General features: G+C 42.2%; 1 protein-coding gene across 1 annotated transcript; it reads right to left on the bottom strand.

Annotated features, from left to right (window-relative positions):
* Nucleotides 1-708: 708 nt before the first annotated feature.
* On the bottom strand, nucleotides 709-25,758 carry radil (Ras association and DIL domains). Its single transcript, XM_008289120.1, has 19 exons — nucleotides 25,675-25,758; nucleotides 23,196-23,700; nucleotides 19,134-19,241; nucleotides 18,477-18,592; nucleotides 18,183-18,365; nucleotides 17,415-18,105; nucleotides 16,404-16,534; nucleotides 15,004-15,041; nucleotides 14,700-14,851; nucleotides 14,380-14,492; nucleotides 13,996-14,112; nucleotides 12,534-12,657; nucleotides 9,441-9,613; nucleotides 8,858-9,008; nucleotides 5,465-5,691; nucleotides 4,608-4,938; nucleotides 2,801-2,940; nucleotides 1,598-1,737; nucleotides 709-1,334 (listed from the first exon to the last, which is right to left on the bottom strand). Exons 1-19 carry the CDS (start codon nucleotides 25,756-25,758, stop codon nucleotides 1,235-1,237), a joined length of 3,624 nt encoding a protein of 1,207 aa, XP_008287342.1. The 3' UTR covers nucleotides 709-1,234.

Here is a 25,758-nt window from a genome sequence, read left to right as displayed (position 1 = left end):
AACCTTTCGCATAAAAGCAAATAGTTCCTTCCTGCACAAACCGTATGCTCCCGCTCATAGAACTTGAAATAAATACATAATTTATGGAGAAAAAAAGTACACAACCCATAACTACATTTCTCTCCCTCCAGAAAACAGTTTCTTTTGTACCATCAGTATGTTTTAACGTTCACTGTCTGAATATAGTTCAGAAAAAACACAACGGAGTAGTTCCCAAATCAGTTTCTCTTTTGACTGTCCAAACAATGTGTGACAGAGTGGTAAATATTTACAAACAACTATTTACACTGCCGTTTAGACACAACGGGACTGTGCATCTGAAGCTCTGGAGTGATGCGTGTTGTCTTGATGATGTGGTAATTATTAAAAGATGAGCCGCAGCAGCTACACATCCCCTTATGATGCATCAACAGTTCTTTTTTCTTTTTCCAGCGGAGGTAAAATCCAGTGATGAGGTTAAATGTGATGTAGGAGAGCTGGGCTGTTTGTCTTCAGATTCTTGCTTCCTCTTGTCTTTTTTTTCATCCACTCTCCAGTACAAAAGTCAACATTCATTCAGAAAAGACGGTCGTAGTGCTTTAGGAGTCGCTATAACAAACGGCTTTATAAAACGGTCCGCTCCAGCGTTCACCGAGGCTGCGCTCGGGTGTTTCTGTCTGTAAATGCTTTTGAACTTGTGAAGTGCGTCAGTTTCAGTCCAACTGTTTCTGAGTCCCTTTGTCTGAGAGCTGTGTAGCTATTTCACCATGCTATTTACATCTGGAATTACTAACAAACGATTCTAAAATGTAGATGGGAAAAAAAGTCACACATGCTCCAAGGGTTGACTGATGAGAATCTACTGTGCTTTAAACCACATCACACTGCGTACAGGCTGGTGAGACCTTGAACAACGCAGGCGCTGATTAATTAGGCAACTTTCCGTGCTGTGGATTCCTTTGATGTCGCAGTGGGTTTCGGATTCTGTCTGTTACACAAACCCAGTAGGAGCCAGCATGAGGGAAGCAGGTCTGGCAGCTGTGGAGTGGAGTCATGGAGTGTCATCTCCAGTTTGATTGCTTGGCTTTGTGCTGTGCTGACGTTAGGTTTCACATTCATATTTCATGTGGTGTAGGTACGTATGGGTGTGTGTACCCTGTTTATCAATGCACACGTCTGTGTCCCTCGCCGTTCCCTCTCCAGTCCTGTGTTGTGTTCTTGTGTCGGGCCTGTCTCTGCTGGGCAGTGGAGGTGGTCAGCAGGACGAGGCGCTGATCTTCTCTGAGACTTCGGGGTCTGACTTGGCGACCAGGAAACGCAGGCGACCTCCTCCCAGACGAATCAGATCCACCGCGCTGCGTGGAGAGGAAGTGGAGGGAGAAACACAGAGTCCAGTTACATGAAGCTCAGCAGAGACAGAGTGAGGATAACGGGGCATCACTGTCTAGGCTTGAACCGATCAATCAAAGTAATCAATTGGCTTAAGAGCCTGACAGCAGTGGGTATGGTTAACATTGTGGGAAGACTGCTCACTATGTCATCAATGTCAATATCGCTCAGTAGTGTCATTCATCTCCAGCAGCCCATTGTGACGGACAAACACGGCACAGCTCCGTACCTCTGGTAGTCTGCTCCGATCAGACTGGTCCCGTTCACGGCCAGGATGCGGTCTCCGATCCTCAGTCTGCCGTCGGACGCAGCCGGCCCGTCTGGGATCAGGGTGCGGATGTAAATGCCTGGAGCGTTGAGAGGAGTGTGCTGCAGGAGGGAGAAGGTCAATCAATTTATACCGCAGCAATGGCAAACACTTGGCCAGTGGCAGGCATCTATTATACATCTCCCAGTTTAAAACCAAAGTGTCATGAACTGCAGGTAAACACAGCATCAGTCATTTTGCTTAAAGTCATGTTCCCAGTTTGCCAATAAAAGACAACCTAAAGGTTACAGTAACTCAGGCACCTACTTCCATTAATAAATGTTCATACATCAGCCACTCTTAACGTGAGTCCAGCACCTTTTGAAACATCTTTCTTTGTGAGTCCTGCAAACACTGCATTTTGCTGTTGTTTCTTTGACTTTTACGTGGATCCATCGTATTTGTTCACAACTATTTGTTGAGTTGTCGCCCATTTGTCTGTCATCTCAGATTATTTTTTACTTCCTATGCCATTGCCTGTGGTGTTAGATGGACATAAGAGACTAAACTAAATGAAAGGTTCAGTGAGGGTAAGTAACTGACTGAGAAAACTTGGAAATGGATCCAAAACAGAGCTGGCTATAATGTCTAATGGTAACACTTGACTTGAGTTTTAAATCTATAAAGGTTAGTTGTACTCATTGAAAACAGTGTACATTAATATGCGTTTAAAAATAGTCAGGTTTAAATTATACAATACAGGACTGAAAATGAATTGCACGTGTAGGCATGCCTACTCTTCACACACATTAAATGAATAACAAATATTTTCATATTTTGAATTGCAATACAATGCAGTAAAACAACAAAAAAAGTATAGACATGTAGCAGTAAATGAAAAAATAAAGTAAATAAAATTAACTTCTGTTTCCATTTATACTGGAAGACAGTCTCAGTGTGCATGTACACTGATCCAGTGTGACGACGTGTTAGTTATTACTGTTAATATGATTATATGAACATGCAGCTCTAGAAATGGTCACTGTAGCTTAATCATATTTTGTTTTTTTAAACACTCATTTTTACCAACAATAGTTCAAGACCAACTGTTTAAAACACATCTAAAACATGGCTCAACAAGTCAGGTAGGATGTAAACTCTGGGTTTGACTGAGCGTCTACTTACCAGGCCGTCTATGAGTCCCATTCCCAGTCCGTAGGGTCCCTTGTCCAGTTCCACTACAAACACCACACATAAGTCATCAGGAAGGGAAGGGGCGCCAGGGGAGGATACAGGGAAAGGAAACTCACACCCACTAATACACCCTGCAGAGGACACAGACATTCAAAAGCACAAAACACACACACACACACACACACAAACACACACAGGGTCTCGCTATGGGGTCGGACAAACAAAAGTGTTGCTGTGCAGAAGACGTACAGAAACAGATACAGAGACACATGGAGAGGCGCAGCTGCACAAGTAATGTAACACACATGTGCTTCTGACAAGAGCCTGCAGAGGTCAGACTCGCTACACCGTAAAGAGTGCAAAGGAGAGATACTGCTGCCATTTCAGCAAGCTCAAGCATTTACACTTCAGAAGTGCACAAGAAGACGGACACATTTAAAGCTGCATTAATTGATTTTTGGCCACTAGGGGGCAGAGGAATTCCTAAAAATGAAAGGTGGGAAAAACTTTGAAATCGTGTGATAACCTCAAAATCAGAAAATTCCAGGTCTTTAGCTAATTAGTTCAATTAATTTTGCTGCCAATTGGTGTTGAGCAGTTAGTGTACAGTAGGTTACAGGAGTTGCATAAAATAACAGAAACAAAACTGATGAGTGTACAGAGACGAAATCAAACAGAAAATATGTTCTTAAATGAAATGCTCGGGCCAAAACAGGGCTTATTGCTATTAGTGACCTCTTTTATAACACTTGTGGTTATTTATTCAATAATATAAATTTACATTTAAATAGATATCAATCAATACAAACTTGAAGTTTCACTGACCAAAATAAATAATGTTGATTAATCAAGTTTATTGTCATTTTGCTGTACATGCACAGTCGTACAGGCAAGATGAAAGAGCGCTTCTTCAGGATCTAATAACTTAAAGCAATTTAAATAAATATGTAATAAAGAATAATGCAGCTTTAAATACATTTATAACATAATTCATTTTGTGCATCTGTTGTTAACCTTAAAGTGAAGTGAAGATGTACCAGAGAGACACAGAGCAGCTGATGTCGTGGTGTCTACTAGGAAAGTGCAAATTTTATTGTAACACCACCAACTTTATCTAATAGACAGCGCGTGTTGTTAAATGTGCAGCATTGAAATTTATGCACTCTGTACATTATGTACTGATGATATATTGGGTTATATTATAGGGATGCACTGATCCAAAAGAGACTGTAGCAAAATTAATTTTTAAATGGATCGAGGATTGGCTGCAACGTGCCTGATCAATGTCAATTCCAGTTTCTTTATTAATGCCGTTATGCAGCAGGCTCAGTTTTAAGAGCCACAGCAAACCCTGGCCTCATGTTACCTTCCATAAAATGATCGCAATGGGTTTGCCACAGTGAGATATACGGATTCTACATTTGGGAAAAAGAGAGCAATGGCGCCGAGTATTGACTGATACCCTGAGCTGAGGTATCCTAACTGGTACCAGGAGAAAAAGAATGGATAAAAGTGAATCAGTGCATCCCCAGTATGTAAAATGACCTTCAACATTGAAACTTTAAACTGCACATTTGGGGTGGACAAAATAAGAAAAACACTATAAAATCATGTGATTAGAGCAAAAAAATGGTGCTTCTATAAAACTTATGCTATATTATTATTATTATTATTTTTCTACACTGCTGTGTTTTCTTATTTTAAAGGCTATTGATTGTAGTTTTCATGTACCTGATTATATTATATTGCTCCTGTGGGTTTGTTATTTTGTCCACCTTGTGAAAATGTTTCAACCTACCCTCCAGTCCATTGGTGATGAGTCCGTTGGCCTTTTTACATTCTGCCACAGTTCTGCTGGTGCAGCCGTTAGTCTGAATGTTGGTGCCGATGATGGGCCCGGGCACCCCACCTCCTTCCGGGTACAGGGGGGTGTTGGGAGGGGTGAGAAGGCAGGACGGGTCCGGATTCGCTGTCCGAGGGTGGTGAACAGTGCCGTTCCTTCTGAGGCTGTGAGTGTGTGATTGGCTTGAGGGTCTGTCCCGTCCTCTCTCCTCTCCCGTCTCTGTTGTCACTTCGTCTCCAGGACCCCCAGAGCGGGGACTGCTGTGGGCCGGAGGTAACAGCTCCCTCTGTGTTGTCAAGATAAAGACAGACTTTAGAAGACAATCTGAGCTCTGAAGTGAGGATGCAATGGGGAGCAAATGAAAGGAAAATAAATCGTTCTTTTATCGAGACACAAAGTAGACCAATAGAGACAAAGCTTTGTTCCTAGACACAATACGGCAATTAGAGATAATTCAAATTCAAATGCTACTTCTTGTCATAGACACGATTTCCATTCAGCATATTTGTGAATGTATATGTGTTTGTGTGCATATAGGGGTGCGGTAACACTAGGGATTATGGTCTAGTCAGCCGTTCCCACTAATTAGACGGCCTAAAGACTAATCAGATTAACCGTGATTTAACCATGTCTAGGTTTCTGTGAGTGTGTATGTGTATGTGTGCGGGTTGGCTGGAGTAGAGGGTTTTGTCTTTCATTTATGGGATTATGAGGAACTCCTCAACAACCACAGCTGCTGAGGCACATGGCCTGGATTACTGCTAGGTGTGTGTGTGTATGTATGTGTGTGTGTGTGTGTGAGTCTTTCTGACCTGAACATCGGGCCAGTCGGCTGTGTTGGTTCCATTGGAGTGTGTGTGCACGCTGGGAGTGTTGGTGTGCGTTTGCGTCTTGGTGCGTAGCCCCCACAGGTAGTGGCGGATGTAGAGCAGCTGTCTGTAGATGCTGTCCTCTACACACTCGCTGTCCAGGTCCACTCTGAAGCCGGCGCTGGGCAGCACAATGGGAGGGTGGTTCTCAAAGCTCTCCAGGAGGTCGACTAAACACACACAAGAGGTGACGTTAACACACACATACGCACACACACGTATACACATATACATGCTGCTGTACAGCTCCTCTGTCAGCTGTGAGATGTTTCAAGGAAACACAAACATTCCCAACATGATAAACATTTAAAACCAACTAGGAGAAATTGCAGCAGGATTGCTGCTGCCGCCGTCGTTTGTTTGCTACTTGCTGCTGTAAAGTTAAAGCTTAACTTTGTACAGAGGAGCTGCTGAATGAGTTGGAATAGTTGAAAAACTCTCTGTTAAGCCCTTATGTTTTTTGAGGTTTGACTTGCATCTGGGCACAAAGATGTCTGTTATGTTGTCTGTCTGTCTCTATATATAGTTTAGGTTATGGTTATGATTGTGATTATGGTTGGGCAGGTAGTAGTTATGGTTTGGTTTTAGTTAAGATTCCTGCAAATGATGGAAAGTCAATATAATGTCCTCTGAAGTGATATTAACATGATTGTATCTGTGCGTCTGGTTGTGTGTGTGGAACCCACCAACTGAAATGAACTGCTGAATGACTCCAGAGAAAAACTGGACTAAAACAGTGTTTCAAGAAAAAAACGTTTACAGTGTGTGTCAACCAATGTGTGCTGTATGTAATGTGTAAACAGCTTTCAGCAGCAGTATAAAAGAAATGCCCTTCCAGTGTGTGTGTAAACAGAGAGAAGCTGTTAATTACTAAACGTCCATCAGCTTTGTGTAGCCACAGAGTTAAGGTTGCCACAGTTACGACATTTGCAAAATTTCCTCCAAGTCAGTCTGAGAATTCACTAAGATTTGGCTCGGTGCGCCTCTTAAACTCCGGCAATTCAGACAAAAGCCATAACTCCTATCACCAAGGTTAGGTGAAGTAACAAGACTTTACTGCAGCCATCTGTGTTTCATTTGTGTCCCTGATGTCAAAAATATGGAAAATGGCCTAAGTCAAGATGGGTCGTTTCTGTTTTTGCCTAGAAAATCTGGGTCACAGTTTGTATTGCAGTCTGTGGGGCAGATATTTTGCTGGCTTAGACAGTTACGCTGTGAGTAGTCTCGCTTAGCAAGCCCGTTCTGTAGAACATAATGGTCTGGCTGCACATCACTATCATTCAGCAATGGGAAGAACACTCTGACTTGTTTGTAGTTCTTGACACCAGTCACATTCACATTGGGCAGAGCTAAGCAAAGCATGCAACTTTGGCAGATGGAATTATTTTTGGTGGAACATTTGCACTTAGGGAGATGATCACGGTCATTAAAGTGGATAATTTACTAAAAAAATAATATAAAATCTGGCAGGGCTGCCTTACTGCATGTTTCAAAGCAAAACTTGACATTTTCAGTGTAGTAGGTTACTGCCCAGAGGTTGTTGTTGTTGTTGGTTCCCTGTAATGAAGTGAATTTTGAAAACAGTAACACGCAGATAGCAAAAGGACAGGAAAACACCTTTTGACATGAGCAGGCTTATACCCGGAGTCTACATCCGATGAGTCCGACTGCACTGTGAAAGAGAGGGCAGATTTTCCTATGTTTTGCCGTAAAAATAATATATATGGAGAGTAAAAATTGTGGGAGTGGTTTCAGGTTGAAGAGAACTTTTTCTGAATTAATTTTTCAGCTGCTTCCAATCTGTCAGGGATGAGCTGCACTATATCTTTGAATATTCTGCCCACTTGACTGGGTACTTTTTTGTGATAAATCATTGATTTTTTCAGAAAAGTTAAAACAAATGTTTGAGAAAAGTCATAGAAGTTGTCAGGCAAACGACGAGGCCATTTTGATAATTAGGTGCTGCTTCTATATCAAATGGTGCAGGGACTGGATACACACAGAAGAATATGGAAGATTAAAACATTTGTGTGCACAATAACTGACGAGGGTGCAGCTAGTTGCAATTAACTGTAGTTACTGTATTCAAGTAAATTTTGAAAATATAATTTTAGATGCCACACAAATTTCTGCTTTGGCATGCACACTTGCATCTGTTATGGATTTAAGAGGAATCTCTCTTAAGATAAGCGCTTATCCTGGTTTCAAGTAAGGCAAGGCAAGGCAGGTTTATCTGAATAGCACAGTTCGTACCCGAGGTAAATCAAAATGCTTCACACAAAACTATAAGAAGACAGATAAAGTCAATCCACAAAACATAAACACAATCATTAATTAATTACATTAAAAGCAAAGAGGCAGATAAAATCAATCTATAAAAACATAAATACAATCATTAATTAGAAGAGTACAGATAAAATACTTTCAGCTATCATATGCACAACTAAATAGAACTGCTTTCAGCCTGGATTTGAACATTGTCAGAGTTGAGGTCTGTCTCACATCTTCTGAAATCCAGTTCCAGATTTTAGCTGCATAAAACCAGAATGCAGCCTCACTGCATTTGGTTCTGACTCTGGGCACCAGCAGGAGACCACTCCCTGAGGTTCTCAGTGCCCAAGATGGTTCATATGGCAATAACATGTCAGAGATGTGCTTTAGTGCTGGACCATGAAGAGACTTGTACACAAACAAAGCTGTTTTAAAGTCAGTTCTCTTAGCGAGAAAATTCTCTGACAGTAACCTGAAAATGCTCTCTGGAGCAGTGCACCCTCAGCTCATGTTACATAAACCATCATTAAAAAAATACAGTCATGATGGCCTAATGTTTAAGCTGTACATCAGACACAGTTAACGTGGAGGATCGATTTGATTTGTTGTTCATGCACTGATGGTCAGACACCAACAGAGCGGTAACAACAGCAAAGATACCAAAAGTAGCTCAGGTGATAATGAGGCGAGAGAAGACAGACAGTCAGAAACTGGATAAGATCAATCATGTATACAATGACATGAACAATCAGGTTCCTCTGTGTCCTGTAAATATATCCCGAGTAATGAAAAGCAGGGCGTGAACCCAAACCATGACACTGTGCATGTAAGCTGATGCAGACTGAAACTGGCTGCAGCGAAAGTCCATGAGCTCATTCATTTGTAATTTTGTTCAAGCTGCACCTTCATGCTCCTGTGCTGCCCCTGTAAACCATCACGTTGATGACTGTTTGGTCCAACAAAGATCTTAGGAGATTCAGGCCATATTCAGAACATGAATTTTGTCAATGCTTCTGACAACAACAATACATTCACACAACCTCCCTGACAGAGTCACACATGTACCTGTCCTGTATATGTACGCCTCGTCCTCGCTGCTGGGCTGCCATGCTGGGACCGAGCCTATCTCTGCTGTGATCTGGTACTGAGTCAGGATCCTGTGGAGCTGCACTGGTTTCAGAGTTGGGTGTTCACTAGACAATGCTCGCCAACCCACCTGCAGACAGAAAGGGCGAAATTAATCACAACTCCTGGGAGGTCCTTTTAAATACAGCTAACCAACCAAGGGAGGTCAGACGATTTGAGGGCAATCACAAGTTGTTATTGGCAGCCTGTGTAGGACATTATCCATCGATAGCTGATCAAAGTCACTTTGCTTCATGAACAATGTTCCCTTTGATGTGTGGAAACCAGTTGAGAAAATTGATTTCAACCAATCAAGGCTTTCCTGTGTCTCAATAAGGGTGTCAATAACAATACTGTTGGCTTCTACTGTTTAGGCTGAAGTTAAACTTGCAATCTATTATGCTAAGCTTTCGGTTTATTTGAATGATTTCCCACCTAATTAGTGCTAGCAAGCAAAGTGTAATTCATGAAATAAAAACAAAGAAGGACAAATCCTGACTGAAACTGTAGATACGAGTGTTACCTGTGTGAGCTGTTGTGGGGCGGTGGCCAATATGGACACAGTGCTGTTGAGTTTGGTGAAGAATTTGTCAGCCAGATGTCCCAGACCAGACCTGCTCGCCCACTCCATGACCATCCGCAGACACGCCTGAATCTGCAGCACCTTGGAACGCTGGAACCAACCCCGAGATGGACCTGCACACAGGCACACAGGAGGGAAGGGAGTGTTTTTGGTATTTCATCAGAAACACTGCAGCAGATTTTTATTTGAGGGTGTGTGCATGTCTAAAGGAACGGCAGACTAAAGTACAGACCGTGTGCTTCTGTGAATATGTCTGCGTGTGTGTGTGTGTGTGTGTGTTGCACGGCAATACAGACATTAATTTTTAATTAAGTTGTGATTGAAGTCAGTGAAACAATAGCAACAGCCACCAGCCGCCTGCTCCTCGCAGAATACAAATGCACTGCTGCAGAAGGGCTTAGCCGACTGTGTTTGTGTTTCACTTGCCAACAAACCAGCACACAGCTTGTGTTCCTGCTTGTGTAATCCTTTCTTTCTCTTCAACACATCAAAGAACTAAAAGGAACTTTTGTGGCAAGTTAAGCAAGCGATAACTCTAAATCTAGCATTTGTCAAGCTGGCATCCTTTAGTTTGTCAGCCTGTCGTTCCATTACCTCACTGCAGCCATAATGCTTTAATGCTTTCTGAAATACCCCCCAAAGTGAGCTCAGGCCTCAGCTGGGCTTTGGTACAAACAATGACTAACAACTGGACTCCAGCTGGGTGTCATTTAAGATTTTTTACTGCTTACAAATACTTATTTTTATATAATCAGGGACAATATACAAAACGCGTTTCTCTCATACGAAGAGAGGACATGTAGCTGCAAAATGTTTCCATCTGCACTCAACAAGTTCCAACAATAGTAAATTCAAACAGCTGTGAATATTGCAATGACGTGATTAAAAACTATATTCTGCTTTTCTTACTCAAACTCCCGTCTGATGTAATGTCATGTTACATGTGCTTCATGTAGGTTTGCAGCTGTTTTTGTTATTGATTAATCTGCATGTTATTTTCCTAAATGAATGAACATTAATTCGTTCTACAAAATGATTAGTGTCTAAACTTCCAAGTAATCGCATATCAGTTAAGCCAAAGAAAAACTGGACATCCTCATACTTTAGGGAAACAATGGAAGTATTTAGCAGTTTACTCAAAAATGCCTTAAATGATGAACTGATTAACCGTCTGATCGTTGCACCTGAAGAATAGAATGAGAATACAATAGAATGTTATATCATGCAGATGCAAACACATGTCAATATAGACACCTCTGAGTGTCAAAATTAATCCTTACAATTTAAAAAAAAAAAACATTATTGGTTTAATAAAATGAAAACATGAGCGAGGTTTTCTAAAATTAAAATCTCACAAAATGCAAGGACCAATAAAATAAACAAGCAAAAGAGTTTAAAACTGGCTAGATTTTTATTATTATTATTTTATTGGAAGAGTTTGCCGTTTAAATTCAGGGTTTTCAAAAATCGACGTCAAGTCCATGAAGCCAAACTCAACAGATGCTCCTTTGGATGCAAAAAGAATCTATTTCTTTATGTGACACACAAAATGTGACATTCGTGAGCACTGCAAAAGATTATTTTGTTTTGAAGGAAATAAATTATAATTCTGATCAAACAATGAACAGTAGCTTTAGGTACAGTTTAAAATACTTAGTGCCACTGACACGTTTCGCACAATACCAGAGAAAAGGGGGCTTTACTTCCAGCCTTAAGCTGAACATGTTTCAGCAGAATGTCTCTCTCTGCAAGTTAGACGTGACGGGAAGCTTCAGGCAGACAATGAACTGGCAGCATTATCTGCAGAGTGCACACACACATAACCCTTCAAATATTCTGCCATATGTTTTGGATGCAAGCAGCCACCCTCCCCTCTGTAATAGGCTTATGTCTAGGCATACAGTAATCTATGTGTGAGGCATCGCAAACAGACGAGACATCACTTAACCTCCTGGCAAAGGTGTCATGATGCTTCATAGCAGCTGTTTACAAACACATCTTTAAACAGAGAAAAGCCATCGTACTCCCTCGATCAAACAGTCCAAACAACTAAGAGCTATCCATTATAATCTGTTTGCAAGGTGCGTGAAGTGCACAGCGTACAAACACACAAACAAGGAGCGTCTCCACCGTATTACATCTCTTAATCTTGATTTTCTTTCCTCCCTGAGCTGTATTATGAGCCTAACGGTGTTTTTGAATGTGAGTGTGTGAGTCGCGGAGCGCCCCGATGCAAACGTCAGCGTTACCTGCTACAAACTCACTTTGCTGTTACCATGGACACCATCAGCGGAGAAATATCAATGAGCGACGAAAAGGGGGAGAGAGGGAGAGAGAGAGACGGAGAGAGAAAGCCAGACAGAGAGTGGGAGAGGGGATAGAGGGAGGTGGAGATGAGATGGGGGACATGTAGTCCCTGCATGAATATAAAGGTATTTCTCCTTCTCCCATTGCCAGACATGTGATCTCTCCTGTCTCCAGCAGCTAATGAAGACATATGGCATGTTTGTGAGTGTGTCTGTGTGTGTGTGTGGCTCCAGACATGAAGGGAGGGAGTGGAGAGGTGGCTGGACCAACAGATATAGCTGCCGGCAAACGACTATTTTCTGTATTTAGACGAGGTAATAGACTATTAGCAAGGTCGTCGCAACTACTGCACGGCTTTGCAGCCCTTTACCCTTCACTCTGCCCCTTTTTCGCCCCTCCCCTCCTCTATCTCCCCTCTCTCGCCTTCGTCCAACCCCACCTCTACTCTTCTTTGTCTCACCCCCTGATGGCCAGATGGAAAGAAGGAAGGCAAGGAGAAGAAGAAGGAGGAGGGTGGGGGGGGAAACAGAATGCAGATAGGAGAAGGGCATTGAGGACAAATCTAGGTTAGTCACTGTCAAAATGCTGACAAGGACACGAGGACACACACACTCTCGCTCACTGTCTCTCTCTCCCTCACACACGCTAACAACTATACAACCCCCGAGGGAGGTCTAATGGAAGAAAGAGTGTGAGTGTGCATGATTTTTTTTTTTTTTGCCCTACCTTTGTCCATTAGCTGGTTAAACAGCGACACGTTGGAGAAGAAGAAGAGGTAGGCAAACATCTGAGCCTGGATCTCCGGGTGAACCTGGTAACCGTGCAAAAGCTCCTGAGCACTCTGAAGCACCTGCAGACGCACACACGCGCGCACATGTCGATGAGCACACAAACACCGTCGTAATGAAAGAAACATCGCTGTATCGATTGTTGCTTTTGTTTGTCATAAATTGACAAAAAGATGTATAATATCCTATATATGGTGTTACCAGCCTCTATTCCCTGAATCAATATAATGTTTACATGGTGTAAATCATATCAAATGCATTCAAACCTCTACGGCTGCATATCCAAAATTCTGTTGCTTTTTTTGCTATCTTTGAAAACTTTAAAACCCTTCACTGAACTTTCAAATAATGCTCTCTAGGCTGAAAAAGTCAATTGGGTTAAATGAGATTTTAAAAAATCTCGTTAATAACAACATTTTAGATCTGTTTCCATCACTTGGTTAGGTACAAATAAGTAATAAATATGTGGAAAAGACAGGTGGTTTACATTATTAACACAAAATTCTCAATATTCTGAAACATAGTGAACTTATAAAAGTTGAACTTTTAAAACATAAACCCAATGTTTTCATGTCCCTAATCCACACACAGCTAAAACATGACTTTTGTTTTTTCCACTGCTTATTTATTACCGCTTACATTTTTTTCATTTCATTAAAATCCTCTGCCACACGAATATATTTTTCCTTATTTGTGTTTCTTTTGGTATGTTTGAGCTTTGCTGTGCAGAACAACTTTTTCCATTCATTTGCTGAACGTGGAAAATTTCTCTGAGCTCATCTAAAATCTCTGCTCAGTCTCTTTCCGATCATTGATTAAACCTTGATAACTCATCTCTGTTACATATTTACAAGCTTTTTTTTTGGTGAAAATAATCCCTTCTTGCTTAAAAGTGGCGTAGATATAAGTTCATTGTTGCTGCCTATAGAATGTGCAGCTCTATAAAGTCCTCACCTCTCTCTCAACCCACCCCACACCACTCACTGCAGCTCTTCAAGCACGCCAAGGCAGAAAAGCTCAGCTATGGTGCTGACTGCTTGTTTCGCTCATGATATGTTTTTTAGCATGTGAAAAAAAATTTCTGGTTCTGGGTTTTTCAATGAGGGAAAACATGTGAATGATAGAATTTTGAACAAACTGAACCTTAAATTTAATATAGACAAGCAATATTAGACATTCATGCTTATTTAAATAAATGTTTTAGTCTTAATATCTGTCTGGTGAGAAATTTTTTGAACAGTGGTTTTAAAACAAGCTATTTAACAATTCTATGTGTGAAAACATTGCCAAAAACCTCAGTTATTCACAGTCCCTGACCCTTAATGACAATTTTTGAAAAATTCGACTTTCGTGATCCAGACAACCTGAACTGCTCAGTACAATGGAGCACTCCTACTTACCTGCAGCACCCTGCGTACAGGTTCAGGAAACCCGACACCTCCTTTCCAGCACGGCTCAGAGCTGTCGACTGGGAATGGATTACAGTCTAACAAACCTGGCAACACTACATAAAGAGCCTGGACACACACACACACACACATCAAAGACAAAGATGCATGATGATGAAGGTGATCTGAAATTACACAATAACTTCACGTACTCATATTCTCATTTAATCTAGTCATTCGCTGTGTGTATGTGCATGTGTGTGTCCGTTACAACTTAATCAGGCCTCCTGTGTGAACAACGGTCTGTTATTATTCATCCAGCTCGGTTTTTAAAAACAAGATTAAAATTGTCTCGCTCATTAAGGGGATGACACCGTTACCACGGTGACTGATTACCTTGGTGATATAGTAGACACATTGCTGGAAAGTGTACATGATCACTTCTTCCAAGATAGTCATAGCCTCCTCATTGGCTGATATGGTCGCCGATAGCAACGACTCCTTTGACCCTAGACGCAGATGACGGAGACATATTTAAAAGATATACAGTGAGAGGCAACACAAGGACTGTAGCTGTGTCAGTATCTCCTGCATGTCAGTGTGAGTAATGACTCTTCAGCAGAGTTGTTTCCACACTCATCACGCAGAGTTTGTGTGTGTGTGTGTGTGTGTGTGTGTGTGTGTGTGTGTGTGTGTGAGTGCGCGTGTGCGTGCACCTTGCAGCGTCTCTATGCTGTGTGTGTACGCTGGTGCTCTTTGCTGTATAAAGTAAAGGATCTCTATGGAGTTGGACATCCAGAAGAAGATAGTCTGCAGGTCTGGAACCAAGTCTGAGATGCTGAGCAGAGACAGGGAGGCTGGATCCTGACTGCATGGACACACACACACACAGAGTGGTGGGTTAAACTCAGGTAGGCTGACACACTAACACACTGACCACACCAACATACAGACTCAAACATGGCACATTAGCACACATGCTTTCTTTCTTTAGAACACAAGATGGAAAGTGATACTCACTGCTGAGCTTGCTTCTGAGCCAGCTCCTTTGTCTTCTCCTGAAAGGCGCACACACACACACAGCAATTAAGTGCTCATTAAACTTTTAGAATGTGCGTAGGAGAAGCACACTTCATGACGCTATTGCTAACCTGCAGAAAGAAATACCGCTATCATATTTACAAAACCTAGCAAGCTGACAGTGACGCATGTTGATAATTACCTCGTGCTCTACTGGCCTGACTATAAGATGACCCTTGTAACAAAACAACCTCACGGACCAACAGCAAGAGCTTGAATAAAGATATAGAAGAAGGAAGGGCAGAACATGTTCAGGGCTTCCTGCAGTGTTTTATTGCAGGAATTGGCCACCTCACCTGAAACAACTCCAAGTAGCATATATTCTATACACTTAAAATAAAACATAAACCTTCAGGACAAAGAGCAGCGACATCATTAAAATGCAATTTTTTAATGATCAATTTTAGTCCGTCATTAACTTACTAAATTGATCACACATTAAATACATCAGGAACTGGGATAATCGCACTTCTATCTGCATCATGATATGAACATGTGCAAAAAGCACATTGCAAGAACTGGGGTCAGATGCAATTAGTAAAAAAAACAAAAAAACTAATAATAATTTTTAACTGAAGCAGTAGGAGATTAAAAAGTTTAATTTCTTATATTTATTATGTCTAATTTGAAATGAATTCACATGTAATTTGTTTAATAAAAGCATGTTTGAAATAATTTATTTCATTTCTTTACTCGCTAGGCAGAAACTCTTTGATGCTTGGGTTAGTATTGGCCCGACTAAAGCTGAGTCCATCCATCAGTCGATTCAGTTCTTTGGTGAGTTCCAGAGTTTGATATACATCTACCAGTATTATCTGTTGCTGAATATCAAACTTCAGTACTTACGCAATTTGAACGAAAATGTGCAACATCAAATATTTAAAAGTGTATATAAAACTGGAAATGAATGTGATGCTTCTGGTTGTCATCTCTTGTGTATCCAAGTAACATCTTGTTTTTTTTATGGCTTATAACCCAAACATCACTGCCTCCTCTAGAATGTGAATAACTAGAAAGTCCCCTCATCTCTCTCCACATATGTAAATTGCCCATGGGTGATCAAAAGTTTGAATAAAACCATTTACGAAATGATTATTTCTCATATAAATCCTTTGCTATGGTGGCAGACAGACAGACAGACAGTTCATTGTACAGTGAGAACAAAATGTGAGCGTGAGGGTAAAGTAGTTCAAAACATGTGATATGCCTCTGTGTTTAACTATTCACCTGACCTGACACGGCTGATTGCTTTCTCTCCACATGAGGTCATCTTAAGCAGAGACCAACGTGCCACAGAGACACTAAGACACAGAGAGAAGATTATACAGGCTGACACTGACCCATGCGATGGTCTGGATTCGTCGGACGATCTTGAGCAGCAGTTTTCCAAAACTCCCGGGAGGGAAGGTTGAGGCAGAGTGTTGTATGCACATACACAGCAGGTAGGCAGGTGTCAGCTTATGGTCATCACCTGAGAAAAAGACACAGGTTTGAGTGATCTTTATAAAACACACTTTCCTATTTACCTCTAGCAGTGTACATCTAAGCCTGCAGCTCACAGTGTCTAAGAGGTCACAGGTTTCATCCAAACAACTTTCTAGCTGTGTGGTCTGTAGAATATCAAGAGGAACACGGATGCTGAATCAGCAATGAGCTGTTGTTCTTGATTTTTTTTAAGTGTCATGTTTATGATCGATACTTTAAAGGACGAGGGTAAAAAAATGATGACATGGAACTATTACTGGCAGGGACAAGACATAAACAAATGCCCTTTTCACCATTTTTCTCATCCCTCTTTTTTACAGCACTAAGTATTAGCTGCACTGTGTCCTGAGCTGAAACTGTTTTTTAAATAATAAAAAATAAGTTTCTATTCAGTTTTAATGTATTGAGGTGAGCACAGAATTTTCAGAGGCAAATAACAGCCAAATAGCGTTGGAAGTGAGTGTATTTGGGCAACAACTAAACGTTATTTTCATTGCTAATTCATTTGTTGATTATTTTCTAGAATAAGTGATTAGGTGTTTGGTCTACAAAATTTTACAAAAAAAATGTAAAATGTTGATGAGTTCATTGAAGCAAAGGATAATATCCCCAAATGTCCCTTTGTGTCCACAACCCAAATATATTCAGTTTACGGTTAAAGAGAATTTATTTTCCTGTAAAAGGAATACTCAATCCGATTGTCAAAATGCTTGCAAATTATTTTTATAGTTGATAAATGATCAACTAATTGTTGCAGCTCTGCATTTTTCCAATGTCAAAAAACTGTCAGTTGCAATCTCAGATAAAAACACTGCATCCAGCTGTCGACTTATATTCTTTATTCTATTGTTAATCAGTGCACAAACCTCCAGGTTCTATCAGAGACACAATCCTGTTCAACAGCTGGTCTTCATGAGCCTGGTCAAACTCCAGTTGTAGCCTCCTTTTTTGACCTCCTCCTCCTCCTCCTCTTCCTCCTCCTTCACCTCCTGACAGCGTTAGCGGCCCTCCTGATGTCGTCCCCACACTGCGCGGTTTCACCAGGTGCGGTTTGAAGCTGCGTCTGACCGCTGGAGCGCTCAGCACCTGTGCTGTTCTGTCCTTCAGCACCGAGCCACACATCTTACAAGTCTGAGCTCCACCTTCTCCTTCTTCCACCCCTGAGTCGTAAAGCTGTCCCAGCGTGCGAAGGCGTGCCAAGGTTTGCGCCGGCAGAGGCTTAGCACCTGTGGGGTCCTTGTACAGAAAGATGTAATGAGCTCCGAAGGAGAGGAGGTCACCGTGTCGCAGTGTGGTGGAGCGCTCGCAGCGGGAAAAGTTCACCAGAACTGTGGCGTTGAGCACAGGCTCCACGGCGACGCAGAATCGCTGACTCTCCGGCAGCTCCTCTCCCTTGTTGTTGTTGTTGGCGGCGTGGCGACGGGGTGCAGGGACACGACGCAGGCGGCAGTGGAGAGGCAGGATGTCAGGAGAAAAGAGGCAGATGTTGGGGCGAGCTGAGGGAGTCTCCTGACCGACTGTGTGCTGCTCTCTGTTCAGCAGGTAAACCAGGCAGTCCTGTAGCAAACACGACAATGAGTGTCACATCATCAGAGGAATCTAACGCAACAAGAGAACCTCCTCACTATCCTCACCTGCCGATTGAATCCCTGTAGCAGCAGGAGATGAGGGGACTGGTACAGAGAGTGCCTCACCCCTCCTCCCCCTTGACTCCCTTCCTCTTTCCTCCGGCCGCTGCAGGCTGCCTCACGTTCTCGACCCCTGAAAGGTCCTGGCAGCGTGGAGTAATAACGCTTGGGCTCCTCTCCCACTCCAAGCTGCAAGCACACCCACAGAAAAAAACACATGCATTAAGGATTTAGGGCACTTTGAAAACAGTTCGGTGAATACAAACAATCAATCATGGCAGCTTCAGCAGGAGGCCCCACCTGGTTGAGGCTGGTCTCACTGAGGCTGCGACTGAAGGATGAGTTGCTGGAACGGGGCAGGGTCAGCGTCCCCTTCGCCCTGTTCCTCTGGAGCTTACGAGCCTGGGCATTAATATCTACGAGGAGGCCGAGAGGAATAGCAAGCAAGAGAACAAGGAGGGAGAGAGAAGGGCAAGACAGGGGACAGGAGGAGAATAATAAAGAGGAGCAAAGTGAAAAGAAGTAGTAGAAGGAAATAAGACAGTGTGCTTAAACTTGGTCTGTGCATTGTCAACATGTATGTTTGACACATGAGTGAAGTCTGGTTGAAGCAACTTCTCAGGCTGCAGTGACACAAGTGCAACAGTCATGTGTGAGCTGAGTGGAAGCTAACAATTAAAACAAATCCAGGCTGGAGTGAATCAGTCACAGTCGGATGGAGTAAATGGGGCTGGATGGAGCAGCACATGTGGCTGACGACAGTGAACCGGATGGAAGGCGAACCGAGCAGCTCCTCATGACTGGAGTTTTGACGACTTTGAGGCCATGCGATGGCTCACACAGATTGACTCACACACTCCAAATCACTGGCAATGGGGGTGGCATTGGTGAAAACGCAGGTAGAGGTGGTCTTCATGGCAATGACTGACAGCCACCCTACCTGAGGCCAGTCCCCACCTTTAGAGCTGGACTGTACCACTCGACCGCACCGCAGGGGGGAGCTCCTGTGTTTGCCCAGCCCGGACCGACCCATTAGAGCCGCCAGGAATTGGGGGGTTTTAGGCCCTACAGCAGGGTGGGAGGGGTTAGGAGGAGGCTGAGAAAACAACCCCCTGCATCCAAAACACCAAGCACAGAATTGCCCCCAACCACACACCACGAGACATTCATGCACTGTGGGGCAGAAAAGGCCTGTGATCAGCAGTTAGTAAGGTGAGATACACAGTTAAAGGCGTGAGGTACAGGATTTTCTCCTCCAACATATCACTGTCAAATTAGCTACAGTTTTAGCTACAGTATGATCTGCTTTACGCTTTATTTTTGGATCACTTTAGCTGAAATCCAATCTGCTGGTGCAGTAGACTGTCATGTGAGCAAAACCAGCAGAAATTGGACCGTAGGATAATACATCACTGAAGGATGACATACACTTAATTTGGCTGTGATGTGTTCATGTGTTCAGTGAAAATCCTACAGTACCTTTAAAATGCGATCTCATTTTCAACAGTGTATGTGAGAATTCACACATGAGCATGCACGCTCACACCAGCACCAGGGGAGAAGTGAAAGACGGAGGCAAAGAGAAAGAGACTCCAGGGTGTGTGAGTTTTGTGAACACTATAACACAATAGAGAAAAGGTTAGTGTGAAAATGAAAACGTGTATTAATATGTATTAGTTGACACAGCAGTTTTATCACTGAAAGTATTCTTTGCTGCTGTTATAATTTCAGTTACATTTTGAGGCACTATGCACTAAGAGCTTCAAGTTGCAGCTTTGCAGCTGTGACTGAAATGTCTTAAAGAACAGCAAAGAATGCTTATAAAGGATAAGGCTGGTGGTGCTCTGTATTTTACTCAAAGTAAATAAATCCAAGAAAATACCAAAGCCAACAATGATGTGATTCCTCCAAACCAAATCCAAAGAGTGATATCGTATATTTCTGTGTACCGTGGAGCTTCATTTCAGTCCAGAAACAAAACAGAGAGACATCAGTGAGCCACAGTGTTTCACTGGTTAACACGTCATTAATACAAACACAGTTTATTTTGAGTCAATTCTACATCAGGCCAATCTGACAATCCAATATAATGAACAATCTTGACTTGGCATATGATTCCCTTTTCAGAATCGAACTGACTGTGTCGGTAATTAAATGAATATTAGCGCTGTTAAAACTTTCTTACTCAACATCCACTAACCAATAGCATGACTGGATGCATGTTAGAGGTGTAGGACAGCGTGGTGGAAGACTAATGGGAACCAGTAGGTGGTGAATTAACATCCTGAAAGAAGCGTAAAGTTGCAGATACAAATCACCACTTTCTGTCAGAACTTTAAGAATTAAATCAGAGCGATAACAGGATGCAAATAATTGGGCCTTTAGTCTTGAGTTGACGTGACAGGTTTTGTAACCAGGCAACCATATGCACAAATAATCATGTGATCGCGTGACGTCAACTAACTCTGTGCAGAGAAATGTGATTCAGATCGTGGATCATGATTCTGTCAGGATTTTTTGCCCAGATCGCCTACCTCCAATCCCACATTCACTGCCCTGCTGTATATGCTAACTTGCACACCAAATGTGTATTAATCCGCAGTTGAAAATAGTTCCAACAAATCCACAATTCACTACTGAGCTTCTTAAAAATTTTCAGTGGAAAAATGTGTGCAGAAAAGTGATTCAATATACCAGTTGTGTGCAGAAATACAACCACCCTAAAGGCATGTGGAACAATATTTGAAGAGTTAATTTGCAAAAACAGATAACTCCATCTTCACAAGCCTTCAGAAAATCCACTTTTCCATCGTCTACCTGAGAAAATATCAATCAAACTTAAGTTATCTCTATTTTTGTCATGTCATTTCTACTGAGTCAAATCCACTCAGCTTCAGTTTGACTGATATTATCTCAAGCAACAAACAAAGACGTTTTCTGAAAATCTACAAAAATGGAGTTATCTGTTTTTGCAACTTAATTCTTCATTTCTAATAATAAAACTTTATATTTGTGACACAGATCGAGTTGCCAAGTCGGAAAGTGTTGTAAAGGTTTTTCTTCAAATTTCGAGAAAAATTCAACCTAATTTCAAGGAGATTAATAAAAAAAACCTCCAAAAGTGGAAAACACTGGGATGATTGTATTTATGTTTATGTCTGGTAGTAGTCTCACTTTTCCAACCAGTTCTGTTGAATATATAATGGGCTGCATCTCAGTGTCATTCTGCACAGTCGTCGTGAGGCTAAGCAAAGGATGTGACTTCAGTGTTCCTAAATAGTGATGGGTGGCATCGGGTTTGTTGGGTTGACATATGCTGTGAATTGGCGCTCTATAAATAGAAGGGAATTGAATTGAACTGAATTGAATTTGAATTGAATTGTTGTGGTGGAACATTTGCACTCAGGGAGATGAGCACTGTCACTAAAATGGATAATCCATTGAAAAGCAACTAGCAGGGCTGCTGTACTGCACGATCACAAATCCTCTGCAAAATTTGAAATTTTCAAAGTGGTAGGTTGCTGCTTGGAGGTTGTTGTTGTTGCAACAGAAAGCGGGGACGAGCAGACAGCAGAAAGGGAGAACAAAGTTGGGAAAATGAGCAGCTAATGGCAGGCAATAGGACCAGTATCAACTGAGGAACAGCACAGCCTCCCGATCTCTCTGATCAGGTGTTCTGCCACTTTAGTGTTGTCAAAGCTTTGCTGAGTCACGTGCTTTCGGAAAAGTGTGATATGTCTGTTTATATTGCTTTTCGTCACTTTTTTTTTTTTGATCAGCACTAGAGCTACCAAACATGTCTTGGTTTTATTAAAAGAGAAAAACTACACATTTCTGCCAATTTTTTTGTCCTGTTTGACTTTACAACTGACCCTGAAAACCAAACTTCACAGTGGCATCCACCCACATCTTCTTCTTCACTCTGTAATTAATTGATCTAGCATGGATGCCAACTTTTACCTGAAATGCCCCCAAGAGAAAGAAAATCTCTAAAAGTCTTTTCATGCAGTCTGTTGCACCACCAACCTTATTCTTTATAGATTGTATGCACTCTACAGGCTAATATTGTCTTCTGTAGTGTGCGAAAATGATCCAACAACAGCAAAACAAAACAGCATAAGAGATTACTGACTGACTCTCTGGCTGCCACAGAAGTTGACATAGCAACCAGTAAACCCTGGCACACTTTATGAGAAATGTTGGTGTTGCTACAAAGTGCAACGTGCTAGGCTGAAAATATTTGCTCTGTCTCTCTGAAAGCAACACTTGCTGAGTGTGTATGAATTTCTTCAACGGGATGCACGAGGGAGAGAGAGTGAGCGCGTGTAAACTTTCCATCAATCAGTAAACCAATTACACATAAAGGTCACATCATGGCTCCTAAAGAGACACACACTCACACAGACTGAGCGGAGATCAGTGTTCATGTTGCTGCATTGCAGATGTAAAGTCACAACAGTTGTTTTCCTGAGTTTCCTGACTCTGTCTCCTCGGTAGAGTGACTCTCTGAGGCTGGGAGCAGAGTCATGCAGGTACTTTAGTGGGAAATGATGTCTGTAGTAGAAATCTGTCATTCATAAAAACACCCCGGTGCTCACACCCATCCACACCTCCGGTTTTAAAGGCTTCAGATTTCACTCAATCAATCGACCAGCTGTCCATGCATTTCCACTGCACTGTCTGGAATCTGTGTGTGCACAAATGAGTGTGTGTGTCTAACAGAAACCCTGATGAAATGCTGTGTCGTCACAGCTCCTCCGTATTAAAGAAACACACTGGAACAATATCTTCTCCACAGGATAATAACTGTGACGAAAGCTCTTATTGTGCATCTCCGGACACACACACACACACACACACACACACACACACAGGCTGCAGAGGAGCTAACGAGCTGTGCTTTTCTGCTGAGTTTGACATGTTAAGAAAGGAAGCGAATTAGACCAGCTGCTGCTGTGTGTGTATGTGTGTGTACCTGTCTATCTCTACGTGTGTGTGTGACTTTGTGTGTTTCCTCACCAGCAGTGATGGTGTCCTTCTCCTTGGCGTTGAGTTCCTCCACCTCTGCCCTCCTGCGCAGCTCAAATCTGCGAGCGTGTCCTTCTCGGGGCTTCCACAGCTCCTGGAGCAACAGCGGCTTTTCGTTGTCCCCCAGCGCTCGCAGGCACTCAGTCCGCCACCCCCCTCCTCCGATCCCGCCTCCCCCCTCCAAACGCCCGATCACATCGCACAGGACGTAGCAGTGGGCAGCATCCTTGTTGAGCGAGTAACGCTCGAGTGCCTCCTTCACCAGCTCCTGGGCGCTGGAGCGCGGCGTGGCCAGGACGCTCTTGTAGTTGGCACCTGCACAGATTTCATCTCCAAAAATCTTCAGCACCCCGGGGGCCGAGCTCTGCGTGGAGAGTTCGGCAGGGTCATCCGCTGGCCTCTCTGGGGGCTCAGTGGTGGAGCGACGGTCCCCACGGGTGTTGGTTCCAGTTTCTGCTGGGACACGGTCTCTGTAGCTCAGAGTTCGGTACAGGACCTAGTCCACACACAAACATCACTAAATAAACTGCACGGTCATGATCGTATCACAGACAATATGTGCAGCATTTCTTGCAACGCAAATTAAGAAGTTTGTGCACCCAAGTCACAATAAAAACATATTTGCCAAGACTTGGTCATCACAGAGTTCATCACAGCTGAAGGGACAGTTCTTACTTTGCAGGTATTTGTCCTGATTAAGTACAAAACAAGTAAAAAGTTTTGATCTAAATGAAAAGTTAGAAGATCACTTGTCTTACATGACAAATTAAAGGAAAAACCTGAACCATTAACCCCTACACTAAGGGGATCAAATGGCACTGTTGTGCTGTTTGGGGGCATTTTGCTGACATGGTCTGGGTCCGTTTGTCCCCTCAGAAGGAAGGATTACTGTAAATCAATACAAAGTTGTTCTAAGTGATAACCTTTATCCTGTGATGGGACATTTTTATCCTGATGGGAGTGCTCTCTTCCAGGGGAACAATGCCCCACACACGCTGTTACCGAACGCTTTGATGAAATAATGTGAATGGTTCGCTATGACCTTCACAGTCACAACATCTCAATCCAATTGAGCACCTCTGGGAAATTTGTTTTAGAAGAACAGTGTTCATCCCTCCAGCATAGACTTGGAAAATCAATGGCAAGGAGCACTGAAGCTGTTCTGGCAACCTTCTAAAGACACCTTGTGTTAGTTTCTTCTTTAATGTCCGTCTGTATGGTTCTTGCAATGTATATTGAAGTACTTGTCTGCTCACCAAAATTCCCCCAAAAATGTCTATAGGGGTGTTTCATGATGCATACTGCTTTGGTTTTACCTGCCAAGATTTAGGGATCTTTGAGATGGACATCTTCACTGAAACACTGGATGTCAATGGATGGGGGTTTTGTTTGTGATGCTCACCACATAGACTTTTAACAGCAGACATTTTGAAGAGAAGCACTGTTTTTGTTACAGCTCAGTTCCATCAAGTGTCCCAGTAAGGCATGACAGTGGACCAGTACACACATACATTACTAAGTGTACCTGTGTCTTTCCTTCTAGGACAGGCCAGAATATCTACTGTGAAAAAGGTCTAATGAAAAGTTACACGTAAACAAGACTGAAGTGTATAGTCTGTAGTTAGTGGTTCTTTGTGTTGAATGAACTAAACACTTAGAGAGTAATGAGAATGCTAGCATGTACATTAGGGCTGCAATTCATGCTTATTTTCATTGTCTTGTCAATTAATTTGTCAATTGTTTGCTCAATTGGTTAATGAGGTGTTCGTTCTAAAAAAAAATGTCAGAAAATGGTAAAAAAAAAAAATGTTGATCAGTGATACCTAAAGCCCACAATGACAAAAAGTCAAAAGTCTTGTTTCATCTACCACTCAAAAACATTCAGGTTACTGTCATAGAGCAGTAAAGACACCAGAAAATATTCCATTTTAAGAAGCTCTGGGATTTTTTTTTCTCTTAAAAAAATTACCAATTAACTATTCAGATGTGATTGCATTTCAGTTTACTGTGTTAGAAAACTTGCTAATCACAAAATACACAGCTGAGAGTGATTGGGACGTTGTAAGGTTTGCATGTGTTTGTCATGTATAGAACATAAAGAATTCAAGTCAAAATATAAGTCAGAGGATGAATAAAGTTATCAGGGTTCATCCTCTGGTCGCCATCAATGCCTGACTGTCACGGCAATCCATCCAATAGAATCAAGACTCGAGCGTGACTAATATCCTGGATAACCTATTTTATTAATCGCAAAAGCAACTTCAACCCGTCAGAAAATATACTTTTGTTTGTAACGCATTAAGTGTCTACAATATTTCAAACAATCAAGCACATCAGTAAAAGCTGCATTATTACCGTGTTTTCTTTATATAGCTTGTCGTAACCATTTAGTTTGGACTTCATTTACTTGGATGGTTTCTTCTGACCCAAATGACATTGTGTTGGTGTGTCGGTGTTTGTGTGTGTGCACCTGTGTGAAGGTCCTGCTCTGGCGTTTCAGGCGGCTCTTGGATGGGAGGGACATACTGGCCCCAGAGGAAGAACCGTAGAACAT

This window comes from Stegastes partitus, unplaced genomic scaffold (assembly GCF_000690725.1).
Source record: "Stegastes partitus isolate 25-593 unplaced genomic scaffold, Stegastes_partitus-1.0.2 Scaffold594, whole genome shotgun sequence".
Taxonomy (NCBI): Eukaryota; Metazoa; Chordata; class Actinopteri; family Pomacentridae; genus Stegastes; species Stegastes partitus.
The sequence above is the reverse complement of the archived record's forward strand: the minus strand, read 5'-3'. Positions and strand labels throughout refer to the sequence as shown.